This window comes from Pituophis catenifer, unplaced genomic scaffold (assembly GCF_029215685.1).
Source record: "Pituophis catenifer annectens isolate HBS135680 unplaced genomic scaffold, rPitCat1.0.hap2 SCAF_7, whole genome shotgun sequence".
Classification (NCBI taxonomy): Eukaryota; Metazoa; Chordata; class Lepidosauria; order Squamata; family Colubridae; genus Pituophis; species Pituophis catenifer.
In genome coordinates, this window is record NW_027256887.1 from 11,696,445 (window position 1) to 11,714,461 (window position 18,017).

General features: G+C 41.9%; 1 protein-coding gene across 1 annotated transcript in view; it reads left to right on the forward strand.

Annotated features, from left to right (window-relative positions):
- PHF21B (PHD finger protein 21B) overlaps positions 1-18,017 on the forward strand; it is a 191,068-nt gene that overhangs the window by 148,257 nt on the left and 24,794 nt on the right. The window contains exons 4-5 of the mRNA XM_070947479.1: positions 8,985-9,335; positions 12,233-12,352. Coding sequence (XP_070803580.1) covers positions 8,985-9,335; positions 12,233-12,352 — 471 coding nt within the window. The remainder of the gene's footprint in view (positions 1-8,984; positions 9,336-12,232; positions 12,353-18,017) is intronic.

Below are 18,017 nucleotides of genomic sequence, written 5' to 3' on the forward strand. Positions count from 1 at the left end.
TTCAACCAGACGGTTAAGATAAGTGTACAGTGACGGGCAATGAAGAGTGATAGGAAGAAGTATGTTAAAAAATGAGCATGGAAAATATGGCAGACCTGCAGGGTGAATGCGCTTTTGAAATAGTCATTTTGTTAAAAATGACAATGCAAAGTTCGGATGAGTAGGAAGAATGAGTGCCGAAGAAGTTAGAACTCTAAAGGATTTTACTGCATGGAATACTAAACTGTAGTTATGTGAATAAGATGGCTTATGAACTTTGACTGTCTCTTCCCACAGTCTCTTGGGTTTGTCTATCCTCTGCAGCAACCATAATTTTGCAGAAGACTTATTCAAACTTATCGAGCAGCTGTTTGTTCAGATAGTAAGTGGAAATCACAATCCAGTTGTGGATTTTATGCTTTTTTTTAAATGAAGAAGAATGTTTTCAAGGACAAGAATGAAGGAGCAAGACTGTAACTTTGCATCACCACTGAACGTACAATTTATTAAAAGAGAGTGGCTGAGATTTACTGTTTTCCTTATGCACTTTTTAAATGAACGCTTCCAAATTTTCACACAGTGGAACCTCAAAAGATTTCCATTGGGGACTATGATAAAATCATTTCTGGAAATGAAATGTTGATAAGAGTATCAGCTTTCTTTTCTCATAATATTCTGTATTTCAGACAGCCATCTGATTAAATTTCCTGTGCATAAGTATTCAAGAAGCAGAGGGCATAAATTTCATCACGTCTACATGATTCTTTGGTAAAGGTAAAGGTTCCCCCCGCACATATGTGCTAGTCGTTCCCAACTCTAGGGGGTGGTGCTCATCTCCGTTTCAAAGCCGAAGAGCCAGTGCTGTCTGAAGACATCTCCGTGGTCGTGTGGCCAGCATGACTCAACGCCAAAGGTGCACGGAACGTTGTTACCTTCCCACCAAAGGTGGTCCCTACTTTTCTACTTACATTTTTTACGTGCTTTCGAACTGCTAGGTTGGCAGAAGCTGGGACAAGTAACGGGAGCTGACCCCGTTACGCGGCACTAGGGATTCGAACTGCTGAACTGCCGACCTTCTGATCGACAAGCTCAGCATCTTAGCCACTGAGCCACCGAGCGTTCCTTTTATTGGTACTACTTGGTTCTATTTTAGAATTGAGTGCATAACCTCCTCTTTATACTTTTATCATCATTTAATATATGTTTGCAGAATATATTGTTGGGGTCCTTTTAAATAAAATCTCTAATCCTTTAATTGTATATTTTAACACTGTTAGTTAAAGTTAATTGACACAATGTCAGAAATGTGAGGATTAAAACAGTTCAGTACGAAAACAGCTCCTTATGCTAATTTTTCTTGGCCTCTGGGGTAGGGCAACTATTTGATTTTTTTAAAAAAAACTTACATTGTGCACACAGTGACACTTTATTTGTTATATGTAAAAATAAATTATTTTGAAATGGTTTGAAAACAGGTGGAAACTTAAGATGTAGGTAGAATGTGCAGCCGAGCTGAATTTTCACAAGGGGGCAGCAAAGACCCAGGGTTAACCTCAGCTACCAGTTTACATATGCAATAGAATTACTATTATAAGATTTTTGTACAACGCAGTGTGAAATTTTATCTGCATATATACATTAATGCAACAATGTCAAATGTATTTAAATTAGCCTAATTATAGCATTCATTCTGTTTTGCTAATAACATACATTAATGTAAATTGAATTATTTTATCATTAGTAAAGGTAATCCTCGAAATACAACAGTTTCATTTAGTGACCAAAGTTAAAACGGCACTGAAAAAATGACTTATAACCATTTTTCATGCTTACGACCATTGCAGCATCCCCATGGTCAAAAATTCAGACAATTAGCAACTGACTCACATTTATGACAGTTGCAGTGTGCCGGGGTCATATCCCCTTTTGCAAGCTTCTGTCAATCAAAGTCAATGGGGAAGCTACATTCTCTTAACAACTGTACCACTAATTTAACAACTGTAGGGATTCACTTAACAACTCTGGCAAGAAAGGTCATAAAATGGGGCCAATTTCACTTAACAAACCGCTCACTTAACAACAGAAATTTTGGGCTCTGTTGTCAAGGACTTCCTGTAATGGGATTTTGAATTCAGAGGAAAGAAAGCAATGGATGAATGACTACCTTTGAATGTTTTTTGCATTTCTTGTAGTGCTAGATTATAAAAGTACTGGGTTTTAGTTCAGCCCTCAGTATTTTGATCTCAGATTATTACTGCAGAGAACTGCAATGTATAAATGATGCTTTAGAGAACAAATTTTACAATCAAACAGGAAATAAAGCAGGCTTGGCTTCCAGAGAAGTTTCAGTCCACTTTTGGACAGTAGGGAAGATAGTTAAGGGATGAGGGCTTTGTTCTTTTACTTATGTGTATATTCTGACTTTTGCATCTGAACTGAAGGTAGCATAGATAATGCTCCCCCATCTTCTTGTTCCACAGTCTTAAGAGATAGGTCAGGTGAGAGAAAGCAGCTGGCCTAGATGCTAAAAGGGCCTAGATCCTGTGTCTCCCCATTCCTTGTCCAACATCTGAACTATTATACTATACCACCTTTGCTGTGTACATACGCTAATGAAGTGTTTTTGAACTCTGGCAATTTTCAGATGTGTGGACTTCAACTCCCAGAATTCCCCAGCCAGCAAGGTTGAGAAACACTGCTGTGAGGCGTGAGCCCCAAAGCTTCACAAGCATTAAAATGAGACCTGGGGGAAGTGACAAGGCGTGGGGTGGTGTTGAGGCCTAAGGAGGAAAGAGATTGCAAGAGAAATGAGCTTCATTAGGAAAACTGATTTGCAGGATAGGCAGGTACAGATTTGGTCATAAGGGCATGAATTCCTCCAAATAATACTGACTACCCGTGTTTTCCCGAAAATAAGACCTGGCTTATTTTCTTTTGGGGCCCCAAAATAAACACTAGAGCTTATTTTTTTGGGTGGAGGTCTTATTTTTTTCCATGTATGGGAGGCCCACTTCTTCTGCTTGCTCATGGGAGGCGGGGCAGGAGGCCATGTGGCTCACCAGCGCCGCCACCGTGAGGCAGGGAAACTGCCCTACGTGCCCTGCATCGGCTTACTTCAGGGTCCCCGCAGACAGGCCACCCACACCCCGACACCTGCCTCGCCCCGTGGCTGCGGCACCAACACATCACTTGGCTTCCTGCTCTGTTGCAGCTGTGAGCAAGTAGAAGAAGTGGGCTGGTGGCCATGTGGGTTCCTGCTACACATGGCTGTTGGTGCTGTTGCCACAAGACAGGTGTCGGGGCGAGGATGGCCCTGAAGTAAGCCAGTGCAGGGCGCATGGGGCAGTTCCACCACCACCCCGCCTTACCTCATGGCTGTGGCACCGCGAGCAACCAGATGAAATGGGCAGACGGGCGGACGGTTGTGCAGACTCTTTAGTAGGGCTTATTTTAGGGGGTAGGGCTTATATTAGGCCACACATAAAACATGCTAGGGCTTATTTTTGGGATAAATCTTATTTTCAGGAAAACAGGGTTCTAGATGATTCACCATTGGCTGAGCTGACTGGAGCCAATTCCAATTGTTTCAACAGCTGGACAGAGACATCCTTTCTGTAGTATTCTTCCTCTCTATTAAGAAATCAAGACACAAGTATTGCCATATGAGCTGTGTCACATTGTCATACCCTGCAGCTAGAACTGCCGGAATCTGTACTGATGTGTGTGCGAACGGGGCAACCCTTTTGCTTGACTTTGCCTCTTTTCTTCAAGCTGCAGTAGCTAAAATCTACTTTTGCATCCTGGAAGGCAACAGCATAGACAGTTATTTTCAGTATCCAATTATTGGGAAACAAACAGTGCTGAGACGAAGTGGATTGGAAGAAACTGAATTTAACTGTGTGGCACAATAAATCATTTGTGTAGGATCTTGAGTATACAGCGTATTGTTGACTTAATTACATCCACAGTAAGCATTGTAGTTACCTGCAGACCGTCTTAGTTGGAAAATCTCTTCTTGAATGTGACAGAAGGCTCTTTGGAGCATTCTTAGATGATTATTTTTCTTTACAAAACCATTTTTCTCTCTCTCTTTTGGATCGTCTTCTTGTCTGTTAGCTGCTTTAAAGAAATGAAGTGGAAAACTTGACTTCGGTTGATGAATCTCATCACCATTCATAAAATCTTCACCTTGTTCTATATAGTCTAAGGGTAGCTAGGCTAAATAATATTTCCTACAGCAAACATGCTTGTCAAATATGGAACAAACAAAGGTGATGGTTTGGCTTGACATTTTTCAAGTGACACACTTGGCATTCTATTGATGACTTCCTACAATTTCTTCCTATTAGAGGAGGAGATTAGTTAGCACAAAGACTGACTACGCTATGAATTAGGTGCAAAAGATCAGAATGATAACATCCATTTTGTTCTTGGCCTCAACTTGGAACCAAGCTTTCCATACAATAATTGTAGGCGCAGAAATTTTTTTAAAAAATCATCTTCACCTTCACGTTCAGGATATTTCTTCATCACGGAGGAAGACTTTCAGACAAAACTTTTAATTGTCTCTCATATGTCTATCTTGTTTGTTGATAGATTCACTATTTTTATCAACATATGGGAGATTAGATGTTGAATCCTTGTTATTACCTAGGAAGATGATTAATTAATTTGATTTACAGTATATCCTACTTGAGTAAGGAATTCAAGATGGTGTACTTAGCGCTCCTTCCTCCAATGTTTCCTACAACGTTGTAGAAAATACAGTGAGTTTCCGGCTGAGGGTGGATTTAAATTCAGGTGTATCTGGTCCCAATCTAATAGGGCACCACACTTGCCTCTTGCCAGCTTGTGAATGGCAGATCCACCATCTGCCATTTATGTGTTGATAAAAATAGTGAATCTTCCAGAAGGCATTTTGTGTTGTATCCCATTTTCACTACCATTAGAAGTGGCTCTGTGACTTCTCTAGCACAGGGGTCACCAACCTTCTGGACCTCAGGGACCACTAAATTCATAATTTTAAATCCCGCAGACCACTAATATGATCTGCATAATGACAGGCTGGGTGGGCGTGACTAGGTGGGCATGTGACTGGGTGGGCATGGCCAACTCAATGTCACTCGCGTCAAGGGGCACCTCGTCGGCCTCTCCTCTCCTCGCCCCTCCCCTCCCAGCCACTCCTTGCCTCCCCGCCCAGCTCCTTAGGGCCCCAACAAGAAGGATTTGTTGGAGCTAAGCAGCCACCACGAGAAAGAGTTGGCAAAACAGCTGGCTCAGTTCAAATTGGATTTGGCCGAGAAGGACCTCACTGGGACTACAAGCATAGGCTTTCCAAGCAGAGGGAAGATCTGCGGGAATGCAAGGCCAGGTACTGGTGCCTGGAGGCTCAGCGGGTTGAGATGGTCAGCCAGTGCCAGGCCATGAAGCAGTCCCACTGGAACAAGGCCCTCCGGCTCTTTGCCACCAGCAGCACTTCCCTCCAGCCTTCACCCAAAGCCCCATACCAGGAGGCTGAAGCAGACCCCAAGTCGGAATTTCTGTCCCCCTCTGACCCACACGAAAAGACCCCGAAGGGGGAGACTCTCTGCAGCAATACAAACGTTCATTGCATGTATCTGGCCCAGGGGCCGTAGTTTGAGGACCCCTGATTTAGTGCAATATAAAAAATGCAAATAGTTTTTCTGCAGACCACCAAAATTTTCTCGTAGACCACCATGGACCACTAGTTGATGATCGCTGCTCTAGCACGTCTAGTTCATCTGCAGTTAGAACAGGAATTGCACCCCAGATGCTTCATAGATTAAACTAACTTCTGTCCCCTGGTGGGACTGGCTCCTTCAATAAATTTCATTTGCACCTAGAAGATGTTCCTACTGATGAACGCTTTTCACAATAGTTTTTGCTATTCATGGCCTACAACCTTGGGTGCTTTTTGAACTGTGAGCCCTCAGCTGCCTAATCATTGCATTCAGGCTCACTGCTTTGCTGAAAGGCAAATTTAATAGGCTCCTTTGAGGAATGCAGCTGCCCTTCTAACTCAGAGATAGGTGAAAGAGTTGGGCACGCTCTGCTATATACAGGTTTTTATAAGGATCAGTGCGATAACCTTATTGTCTTTTAAGTAAACTTTCCAGGCTATCCAGAATAATTTCTTCCCAATATTTTCTTAGGGATAAGTAACTTGTTCCCAGCTAAAAGGCATCAAAATGTGCCGGTGTGTGGAGTGCAGCAGCAGATAATGAGTGGCATCAGCTAATCAAGTAACTGATCCCCTTTTTTTGCCTGTTTGTAATATATAATCTATGACGTTAAGGTGGTGGCGCAGTGGTTAGAGTGCAGTATTGCAGGCTACTTCAGCTGACTGCTAGCTGCAGTTCAGCAGATAGAATCTCACCAGCTCAAGGTTGACTCGGCCTTCCATCCTTCTGAAGTGGGTAAAATGAGGACCCAGATTGTTGGAGGCAATATGCTGACTCTGTAAACCGCTTAGAGAGGGCCGTAAAAGCACTACCAAGCGGTATATAACTCTAAGTGCTAAGTGCTTGGCAGTGTCATAACCCATGACACTGCCAAGAAACTACGCATCTTTATTCATGAAATCAGCAGAAGCCAGTTTTTTTACTTTTAACATTTACACCAAAGTTATAACTTCACACGTTTTGAAATGAAAAGAAAATGCTTGTGGGTCAGAACTCCAAAAAGTGGGTGCGGCTTTAGCATTTTGTGAGTGAGTCAGATGTTGACTAAGCTTTTCACACGGACAATTTGGAAGAGGTCTTGGGTTTTTGCTCATTCGTTTTAATGTTAGTTGAGGTGGAAAGCAGCAGGTGGAAGGTGGGAAGGACTGATGTGTTAATTCATTTATGTACTCCGGATAGTGCTTCTCCGCTGTTGTAGATTCATGATTGCGTAGCTGCGGGCAGAGATATCTACAGAGTAATATGGTTTAAAAAAAGGTCAAGATGACTGCCAGGAGGTTGTGACCAAAATTCTGCCCATGTGTTATATGTGATGCACACACAGACATGCACATACACACACACACACACACACACACACACACACACACACACACACGGAGGAATTTCACTTGCATCTTGGACTTTTTGAGTTGAATGAGCAAATCTAGAACCTTTAAACCATGATGCTATCTATAGCAACCTCCTCTTTCCTGTAGAGCTTGTTGTTTCAGGGTTTGATGTAGAACTTACAGTAGAGAAAAAGTCTATTGTGGCCAGCAGAGCTGGCAGCAGCGTCGGACAGTGAGGAGGTTGGGGAGGAACGTGGGCCAGTCCTGGGGGCTGGGGAAAGCTCGGACGAGGGCTCTGCGTCGGAGGCAGAGAGGGAGATAGACAGCAGTGAGGCAGAGGAACAGCTGGAGCCCGTTTCCAGTGTGCGCATGTACAGAGCTGCCAGAAGACGAGAACAACTCAGAAAACGACTTGGGAGTAAAGCTACACCTTGGAGGTTATTGGCCTCTCCCATAGGAAATAAAAGAGGAGCGAACAGGGAGGGGACTTTTGCAGGAAACAATTCATTCGTTCCGTGACTCTGAGAGAGACTGTTCCAAGTTTTGCCTTGCACTGCAGTTGGAAACAAGTTACGTGGCACCTTGCCAAACGAGATAAGGTGTGTTGAGAAATATTCCTTTGAAAAACTTTGGACAAACCTTGCTGACTGTGAATGAACGTAATTCAGTTGTGTAAATAAAAGAGGTTTTGCCAATAATTCCTGCCTCCTGCTTGTTAAGGGAGCCTAGGTCAGAACAGAGTCTAAGACAACGAACCCAAACCTTTTGGGTGCCACGCAGAGGTGAAATGTAAAATTTGTTACTGGTGGTGGTGGGGTAATGTGACTGGGTGGGCGTGGCCAACTTTTTTTTTTAACTTTTCAAAGCATTTTTTCTAATGCTTTGAAAAGCCTCTGCCAATCAGGCAACTCAGCTGGGATCATCAGAGAGGCTTTTTAAAAAATGCTTTGAAAAGCCTCTGCCGATCAGGCAACTCAGCTGGGATCGTCAGAGACTTTTCAAAGCATTTTTTTAACCACCTCTTCGGCCAAGAGGTTGCAGAAAAAAATGCTTTGAAAAGCCTCTGAGGATCCCAGCTGAGCCGCGCGATCATCAGAGGCTTTTTTTTTAAATTTCTTTTAAAAGCATTTCTTTGTTGGAAGAGGTTGTAGAAAAAATGCTTTTAAAAGTAAAAAAAAAAAAAAAGCCTCTGATGATCGTGTGGCTCAGCTGGGCATGGTGGGATGGGGGGCGTAGGGATTTTTGCTACCGGTTCTCCGAACCACCTGCCGCTATCGCTACCGGATTGGGCGATCTGGTCCAAACCGGGAGCATTTCACCCCTGGTGCCACGTACCCGTTCTGTAGAGAGCAGTTTTTCTGCAGACCGGGTGGGGGCGGGGTTTCGTGGTTCCGCATGTGCACAGGTGGCGCTTCGCTTGCTTGCGAGGACCGGTTCTTGGCAGACCCTGGACCAATGCCAGTCGATGGACTGGGGTTTGGGGACACCTGGTCTAAGAGAAAAGGCTTCCTAAACTCTATCCCGCTTTGCCTTTGTGAGATGCTGCTTTCACGCCAGCAGAACTGAGAATAAGGTTGGAAATCTGCATTTCAGCAAACTGTTGAAAAAAAATGATTTCAAAAAAAAGCCCCAGGTCTACTTTTTTGTTAAATGGCATTGAAATGGCTTCCTCCTGTGGTGCGGTGACTTAGAGATGGAGCTCTCGCCTCATAATCAGGAGGCTGTGAGTTCGATCCTAGGTAGAGGCTGATATTTCTCTGTCTGGACACACTGAGAATATATCTGCTGAAAAAAAAAACCTCTGCATTGGCAACAGGAAGGGCATCCGGCCAATAAACACTCAGCTCCATTCAGTTGCCCAGACTCCACCCCGCAAGGGATTATGGAGTCGTTAAAAGAGGATGATTGAAATGGTTTCCTCCGGAGTTATGTAGAAAAGGTTTTTTTTTTTTCCCCTCCTTCTTTCCTGCAGGTTAGGCCAAAGACTCTGATCCCAGACAGCCTCCCAATTTCTCCATGCAGAGATCAACCTTCCAAGCAACCTCCAACGTTTCAGAAGGCAACGGTGGTCAGCATCAAGAACCCAACTCCTGCCCTCCCCACTGCCAATAATACTGTTAGCCATGTACAGACGTCCAGCAACCAATCACAAAGTGTCACAGAGACGGCAGCCATCTCCTCATCCCTGAATAGTGCTGGGGTAGCATATGCCATTATCTCAACATCTCCCAATAATGCAATGCCCATCAACACCAGCGCTGCTGTCTCGGTGGTTAATGACAGCATTAAAGTACAACCACTTCTCATCAGTGCTGACAGCAAGGTACGTTTCATTAGGGAACTGCAGACATTGCAAATGGCTTACAAAGTTAAGACAATATCAGGGCGTCCGATCTGAGTTTTCTCCTTAGTACAGTGATTGCCCTGATGAATAAAGTGAGAATCTTGTAAATGGGATTCATAACCAAATCTTATCACTTGACCTCACTTGGCAGCCGTGAAAGGATTCATTCATATATCCCAGAACCGGGACCGCATGAGAGGTTAAGGGTAAACTGGCTTGCAAGCTAAGCAAGAGAGCTTTCGCAGAATTGGCATACTCATTATTGGCTTTCAGGTGTGGTATTCAGATGGGGGCCGAGTGTCCAGGAACGTCTTTCATTGCAAACCAGTTAAGAGGCCATAATGGTAATCAGATCAAGATGCTATCAAAGCAAAATTGGCCCTTAAAATTAACAGGAAACAGATGCAAAGAACAGAGCTGATGTAACTGTTAAGAATCCAAAGGGAATGTCAATACCTCCGTGTATTTCGCTGTGCCCTCAAGACCCTGCTGTTCCACCAGGCCGGGCTATCAATGTAAGAGCCTTGGTAGTGCAGTGGTTTAAGGCACCCTGTTATTAAGCTGGTTATTAAGACCAGATGCCTGCAATTACTGCAGGTTCGAATCTTGCCAAGGCTCAAGGTTGACTCAGCCTTCCATCCTTTCTAAGGTAGGTAAATTGAGGACCCAGTTTGTGGGGGCAATAAGCTGACTTTGTATAAATATACAAAAGTATGAAGGCTATTGCTTAACGCATTGTAAGCCGCCCTGAGTCTCCGGAGAAGGGCGGCATATAAATTAAAAAATAAAAATAAATAAATAATAAATAATGATTTTAAATTTGGTGTTTTAAATTTGGGGGGTTTTAAATTTGAGCCGAAACTATTTAATAATTTTAATTATTTTTAATTGATGTTTGTCTTTGTGCTATTAATAGGCTGTACACCGCCCTGAGTCCTCCGGGAGAAGGGCGGTATACAAATAAAATTATTGTTATTGTTATTGTTATTGTTTTTGTTGTTGTTGTTGTTATTATTATTATTATTATTATTATTATTATTATTATTATTATTATTATTATTTTCAATGGGGAATGTGACTCCCAACAGAAGAGATATCTCCATCATATCCAGGGCTCCTTGGATGGTCTCTTAGTTCATCTCTTAGATGCTCTTAGAGCAGCTCTTTCCTCAATTTCTTTTGTAGTTCACTCTCATCTAGTCCTTTATTGATTCCTGATACCGTGTTTCCCCGAAAATAAGACATGTCCAGATAATAAGCCCAATCAGGCTTTTCAGTGCATGCGATAATATAAGCCACCCCCACAAAATAAAGCCCCCACCACCAACTACTTACATGCGTGCGCAGCTGGTCCCGCCATTTCCTCTGGTTGCTTGCCACGCAACCAAAATGAGTTGAGGAGGCGAGGCTGGAGGGGGGGAAGGGAGGGACATGCCCTCCCCTTCCTGTTCTTCATGCCGGCCTAGTGGCCCAACACATCCCACCCCAATGGCAACAGCAGCCTGGCTGCTTCCCTTCCACGCCGTCTCTTTATTGAGAGGGGTGGCAGGTGGGGCGGGGGAGAAGTAAAACACGTGGAGCGAGACGTGGCTCCCCTTGCCGTCTCTTCTCCCTCCCCCTCGCTGGACATGGCAGGGCTCCTGCCCCTTGCTTAGCCACCTGCCCCCTTTAGGGAGGCAATTTGGGGGTGGCGGATGGGGCAGGCGAGAAGGCAGGCACCACCTGCCTTCTGGAGGCCGAGGAGCAGTGGTGAAATCCAAATTTTTTTACTACCGGTTATGTGGGTGTGGCTTGGTGGGCCTGGTGGGGTTTGGTGGGCGTGGCAGGGGAAGTATACTGCAAAATCTCCATTCCCACCCTACTCCAGGGGAAAGGATACTGCAAAATCCCCATTCCCTCCCCACTGTTGGGGGAAGGATATTGCAAAATCTCCATTCCCACTCCACTCTGGGGCCAGGCAGAGGTGGTATTTGCCGGTTCTCCAAACTACTCAAAATTTTCCCTACCGGTTCTCCAGAACCTGCTGGATTTCACCCCTGCCGAGGAGGCCAAAAACAGGATGCGTGGAGGCCCTGGGAGGCCAAAAACAGGGCTATTTTTAGCCTCCAGAGAGAGAGAGAGGGACACACACACACACACACACACACACACACACGTCTCTCACCTCCCCCCCCCCAAGGCAGCTACATCCCTTCACTAACCTCCTTTCCATCCCCAGGAGCATAACAAATTGAAGTTTAATTTGTGTGTATTGTTTAATGGACTGCTAAATTGTCCACACCCACCTAGTCACATGACCACCTAGCCACATCCACCCAGTCACATGACCACCCAGCAGGTCCAGGCCCCCCAACAGTCTGAGTTACCGTGAATTGGCCCCTTGTTTAAAAAGTTTGAGGACCCCTGCTGTAGCCCATCTCTGACCTTGAAAAGCTCAACAATTCAACCCTTGGCAATACTTAGGTGATAACCGGGCAATCCCAGAATTGCAGGCTAGATTGGAAAGCCCAAAAATATCTTCAGAGAAGTCAGTGGGAAGCCACTTTCCTGTTGTTGTCAAAAAGCAAACAAAGCCTACATAAATGAAATTGTCAGCTCAACTCAAGGGATACTTTTATAGGATGCTGACCTGACATTAAAATCTTATTACAACTTACGAGTTTTTACATGTTGTATTGACAGAATAGGCCTTGGCTTAAAGGCTTTGCAGTTCCCCTAGCCAAGAATTAATAACTTTAATTCTGGCTAGGGAATTCTGTGAGTTGAAGGTTTCACATCTGGAAATTGTCAACATTGGGAAATACCTTCCTTTCCTTTAGCTATGCGCATAATGATTATGTTCACGTCTTATTTTCACCTGTCTCTTGATTTTTCAGGTCATCATCATTCAACCTAAAGTTCAAACTCAGACAGAAAATAAAGTGGAGATAAAGAAACCTGCTGAAGAGTCAACTCAGGGACCTGCTACCAAAAAGAAAAAAGATGAAAATCCAGAGGTAAAAAGACCACTTTATTATTTTGAAAAACATAATATATGCTTGTTGTGTACATCATCATCATCATCATCATCATCATCATCATCATCATCATCATCATCATCATCATCATTTCAGCCATTGTCTTATCCACTGCAGGATGAAGGCCTCTTCTGCATGTTTCCAACCTATATGGTCCTGAGCTTTCTTTTGACAATTGGGCCCACAATACTTGCTGATGTCGTTGATCCATCTTGTTTTAAGTCTCCTTCGTGGATGCTTTTGATCAAGTGGGATCCATTCTACCACTGCCTTGGTTCACCTGCCATTAATCCTTTTTGCTGTGTGACCAGCCCATTTCAATTTCAGTTATTTTATTTATTATTATAACACCAATGCAATTATTAAATTTGCAGATGACACAACAGTGGTGGGGCTCATTAATAAGAACAATGAGTCTGCTTATAGAAAGGAAGTACAAGGGCTGACATTGTGGTATAAAGAAAATAATCGTACACTTAACACCAAAAAAAACTAAAGAACTTATAATTGACTTCAGGAGGAAGAGAGATGTACATTTACCATTGTACATAAATGGTGAGGAGGTGGAGAGAGTTGGTAGTTTTAAATTTCTGGGCATTTATATCTCGAAGGACTTCTCATGGACTATGAATGTTAACATGCTTGCGAAGAAGGCACAGAAGAGGCTGTACTTCCTGAGAATGCTCAGGAAGATAAATCTATCTCAGCATCTACTTCTGTCCTACTATCGCAGCACCATTGAGAGTGTCCTGACATACAGCATTCTTGCATGGTATGGGAGCAGCTCTGTAGCGGACAAAAATGCTCTACAGAGAACATTAAAACTGCCCAGAATATCATCGGGTTCCCGCTACCAGCCCTGGACAACATCTTCGAATCTCGCTGTTTGAGGAAGTTGCATAACTTTCTCAGAGAGTCTTCCCATCCTGCTTACAATCTATTTGGACTGTTGCCTTCTGGAAGAAGATACAGAACAATTAAAACTCGGACCACACGTTTCCTAAATAGTTTTTATCCCAGAGCTATAATTGCACTCAACAATGAACTAAAGGGCCACCATCAGTGAGCTGTTGGACAGCATTACTTGGTCTGTTGTGTGGATGTTTGGGTAGTTCAGAGGTGGGGAATTTGTGGTGGGTGGGAGTGTGTTTGGGGATTGTTATGTGTGTTGGGCCTGGTCTTTGAGTGTTAAGTGAATTTTGTTGTACGGGTATACTGTGCATACATGTACAATGACAATAAAGTTATTATTATTTTCACATAAAGACTCTTAATAATCCAAATATAAAATAGATCAAAGATTGAAATAGATATAATCAGATAGTTCTGTTTTATTTACAACTTTTGCTAGTGACAGTTTGCTGGAGAATATAACCACAAAATATAGTCAAGGCAAATGTAGTCTGCCTCTTGTCTAGCCATAAAGTTGGGTATTACTTTTTTTTAATGTTCTCCACTATTTTCCCCACCTTTTTTTTCATCTTCTGAGAAAAACTCTTCTCCTTTAACCTTCCATCCAGTTTACGTTGTTTCTGTACTATGCTAGTCTCTTAATGAAACAACGAGGGTGTCAATTTGTTCTTGCTTCTCCAAAGTCCAATAAATAATTGTGCCAGGAAGAATTCATCAGGAAGCATTCACACCATAACAAGTTAAATAGGCCAACATCTGCTTGCTTCAGCTCTACACAGAATGGTTATTGTGAAAACGTAGCGCTGTGATAAATAACACAGCTCCTTTCCCATTTTTTCAGGTAGAATCTGTTGAAAATTGATGTTCGCTTGTATTCTGCACAAAGTTGAAATGGATAATATAAAGGAAGGTTGTCTTAAGAATTAAACTTCTATATAAACTACTTTCCTCATATCTGCTAGAATAATTTTGATCAGAGATCTGAGGATAGCAGAACTTAATTTTGAATAAATGCCTTTTTTATTCCATGTGCAAAGCTAATGTTTACATTCCTAATATAGCTGAATGGAACTTATATTTGGTTTTAAAATTAGACTATAGCATGCTGGGTTGAGCTACGTAGGTGATTTTTCAAGATGTTCCACAGAGCTGCATTTTAACCAGAGCATTATCTAAAATTCATCTAACTAAGAGACACAGTTGTTCATTCATTCACTTTCACCCGCCAAGTGTCTCAAAATTCCTAGAGTGACAATATTTGAGAGATAATCTTAAAATTATACCCCTAGTTCTTAGAAATATTCATTTTTTTATGAAGATGGGTTACATGTGAATTGTAAAATGATACTAATTCTAAAAATTCTAAAAAAGTATAGGAAATAGCACAAATTCCCCCCCCCCTACCATCATTACTCTGGGATGGCATGGCATAGCATGGCATAGCATAGCATAGCATAGCATAGCATAGCATAGCATAGCATAGCATAGCATAGCATAGCATAGCATAGCATAGCATAGCATAGAATAGTTTATTTGGTCAAGTGTGATTTGACACACAAGGAATTTGTGTGAGAGCAAAAACTCTCAGTGTACATACAAAGCAACAGAATAATAATAATCATAATGATGATACCAATAGGATGGGGTATTAAAGAAGATGGGAAGGATAATAATACTGCTACCGTCATACAACATTGGCAAATATATGCAGTCATAATTCAGTACTGTGAGGTGTTCAGCAGTGTAATGGCATGAGGAAAAAAACTGTCTCTGTGTCTAGCTGTTTTGGCATGCAGTGCCCTATAACATTGTCCTGAGGGTAGGAGTTGAAACAGTTTATGTCCAGGATGTGAGGGGTCTGTAGATATTTTCTCAACCTTCCTTCTGAGTTGCGTAATATACAGGTCTTCTATGGAAGGCAAGGTGGTTGCCATTGATATAGTGTAATGCCATATTGGCAGCGTCATCTGCCAATCTATTTGCTTGGTAGGCAAATAGATTAGTCTAGGGGTCTAATAGCAGATCCATGATGATTTTCTGGTGGGCCAGCACTATCCTTTTGACAGTTTTTATAACTACGGATGTCAGAGCAACTGGTCTGTAGTCATTCAGCTCCTTGATGGAGGGTTTCTTGGGAACTGGGATGATAGTAGAGCATTTGGAGCAAGAAGTGACATAATACGTCTCAAATGATTTATTTAAAATGCGGGTGAAGATGGTCAACACAGGCTTTTAAGCAGGCAGGAGTTACTCTGTCTGGGCCTGGTGCTTCTGTGATCTTTTGTCTATGAAATAAACCTCACACACTTTATTCTAAGATCACCAGAGCTGGGGGGCCTGGAGAGTTGGAGATAGGTGTAGGAGATTTGGCTACTGCTGGTCCATGTGAGGTGGGGAAGATAGCGATGAATTGCAGTGTTCTCCTCTCAAACCTACAGTAGAACATATTCAGGTCATCTACCAGTTGCCGATTCTCTTCAGTAAGGGAGGGAGGTCTGTTGCAGCCAATGATATTCTTCAGGCTTCTCCACACATTTGCTAGTTCATTAGCCAGGGTGGATAAAATCGATGATTTTTTAAAAATAATAATAATAATAAAAAAGATTTTAAAAAATTTTAATCAGATTTTTTTAAATCAAATTTATTTTAATAAAATGCTTCTGGAGTAAAAAATATATCTAAAGATAGTTTTCTACTTAAGATATGTTAATCATTTAGTTTATTCAGCATGAAATGGAGCTTAGTTATGTAACATGAGGCTGTATATTCTGCAACATTGGGACTGTTGGTGAGTCAACAGTGGGTCAGAGAAGGAGTTGCTGCAGGACAGAGATGACTATTGCTCTTTAAAAATTATGATTTAAATCGAGTTGATTTAAATCAAGCCTTTTTACTAGTGATTTCAATCATGATTTAAATCAACACGATTTAAATCAAATTCACCCTGTCATTAGCTGAGAACTATTTTTTCAGCTTTTCAAAGTAGCTTCTCTCTGCTACCATGATCTTCCTTATTAATACATTCTGATCTTGATTATACAAAATCCTATATTCTTTCCTCCTTTTTGGCACAATGTAGCTGCTTGAGTTTAATCGCTGCTTTTGAAAAAGTATTTGGCTTAGGCATTTTTTTTTTCACTGTAAGATTTTTCCACATAGAATATTTTTAGCTTTGCTTCTATTCTATTAAATCTGTTCTACTTCCTGTGACCAAGTTCAAACCCGTTTTTTAAGAATGATCCTGGGAGCTGACAAGAACTCATCAGTCCCATGATCAGAGCAAAAACAGACATCCATTCCATGCCCAGCCATTTCTAGGCAAAGGAAATGTTTAAACAGAAAGTCCTAGATACCAGCGTTCAAATAGATATGAAGTTATTGGCAAAATAGATCTTTAAACTGGTTGTCTAAGAACACAACCACTTTCCAAGTGGAGAAATACCTTGGTGAGTTTGATACCATTCTTAAGAGAGGCCTATTCTAGAATAAGAGGGATGCAGTGGCTCAGTGGTTAAGACGGTATGCTTGTCAATCGAAAGGTCGGCAGTTCAGTGGTTCGAATCCCTAGTGCTGCGTAATGGGGTGAGCTCCCGTTACTTGTCCCAGCTTCCTAGCAGTTCGAAAGCACGTAAAAAATGCAAGTAGAAAAATAGGGACCACCTTTGGTGGGAAGGTAACAGCGTTCCGTGAACCTTTGGCATTTAGTCATGCTGGCCAAATGACCACAGAGACGTCTTCGGACAGCGCTGGCTCTTCGGCTTTGAAACAGAGATGAGCACTGCCCCCCTAGAGTCAGGAATGACTAGCACATATGTGCGAGGGGAACCTTTACCTTTACTTATTCTAGAATAGGATTTGAGTTATTGGATTTCATGGCCAAATATGGGCATCTGTTGGAACCTTCACAGACCCTTTTGTTAAAATATCATGACTGGTTGTTTAGATATCTAAAGTCTCTACTTGAAAGAACAGCCCACTGAAAAAGTGAACTGCAACTCTCCTGTTTTCTACAGGACTCTAATGTATACAAATTTAGCAGAACTGCTAAATTTAAAGACAAGGCAGTTTGGCTAAGAATCCATTATATTGAATGGGCTATCAAATAAAAGTGATATATTTATCTGAATATTGACTATTTGTGTTAAGCACATGTGTATTTTATTATTGCATTTTCATTTACCTATTTTATCTTGGAAACAGGCCTTGTATTTTAACCTTTGTTTTTAATTTTTGATATGATTGTAAGACTAATCAATCAATAATCTATATCTGTCCATCTATTCATCTATCCATCTATCAAATCAACAGCTTCACCTTATTTCCTATTTGAAAATAAAAAAGATGTGCAGTGCACGAAGCATTACACAGTTTTTGGCATTATTTTATTAATAATGCCACTTAACATTCACACTGAACTTTGTGGAAATTCATTTATTTTTACCCAGGATTTCTTAGAGTGGTATTGAGAGAAAGGTTAGTGTTATCTGTGTATTACAGAAGAGAAGATTCAGAAACTGTAATTTATCAGGTTCCCTGGTAGGTTTATAGCAGAAGTCAGATTTTAATGAAGGATCTCCCCTCTTACAAATTATACTCTTTGAGCCAACACACTGATACTAACCTATTACCATTAGTAACCTATGCACCCATTACTATTATTGCTATTAATTATTTTGTTATTGGGGTCACTTCAAATGCATAATTTGAAACAATACAATATGTATGCTGTGCC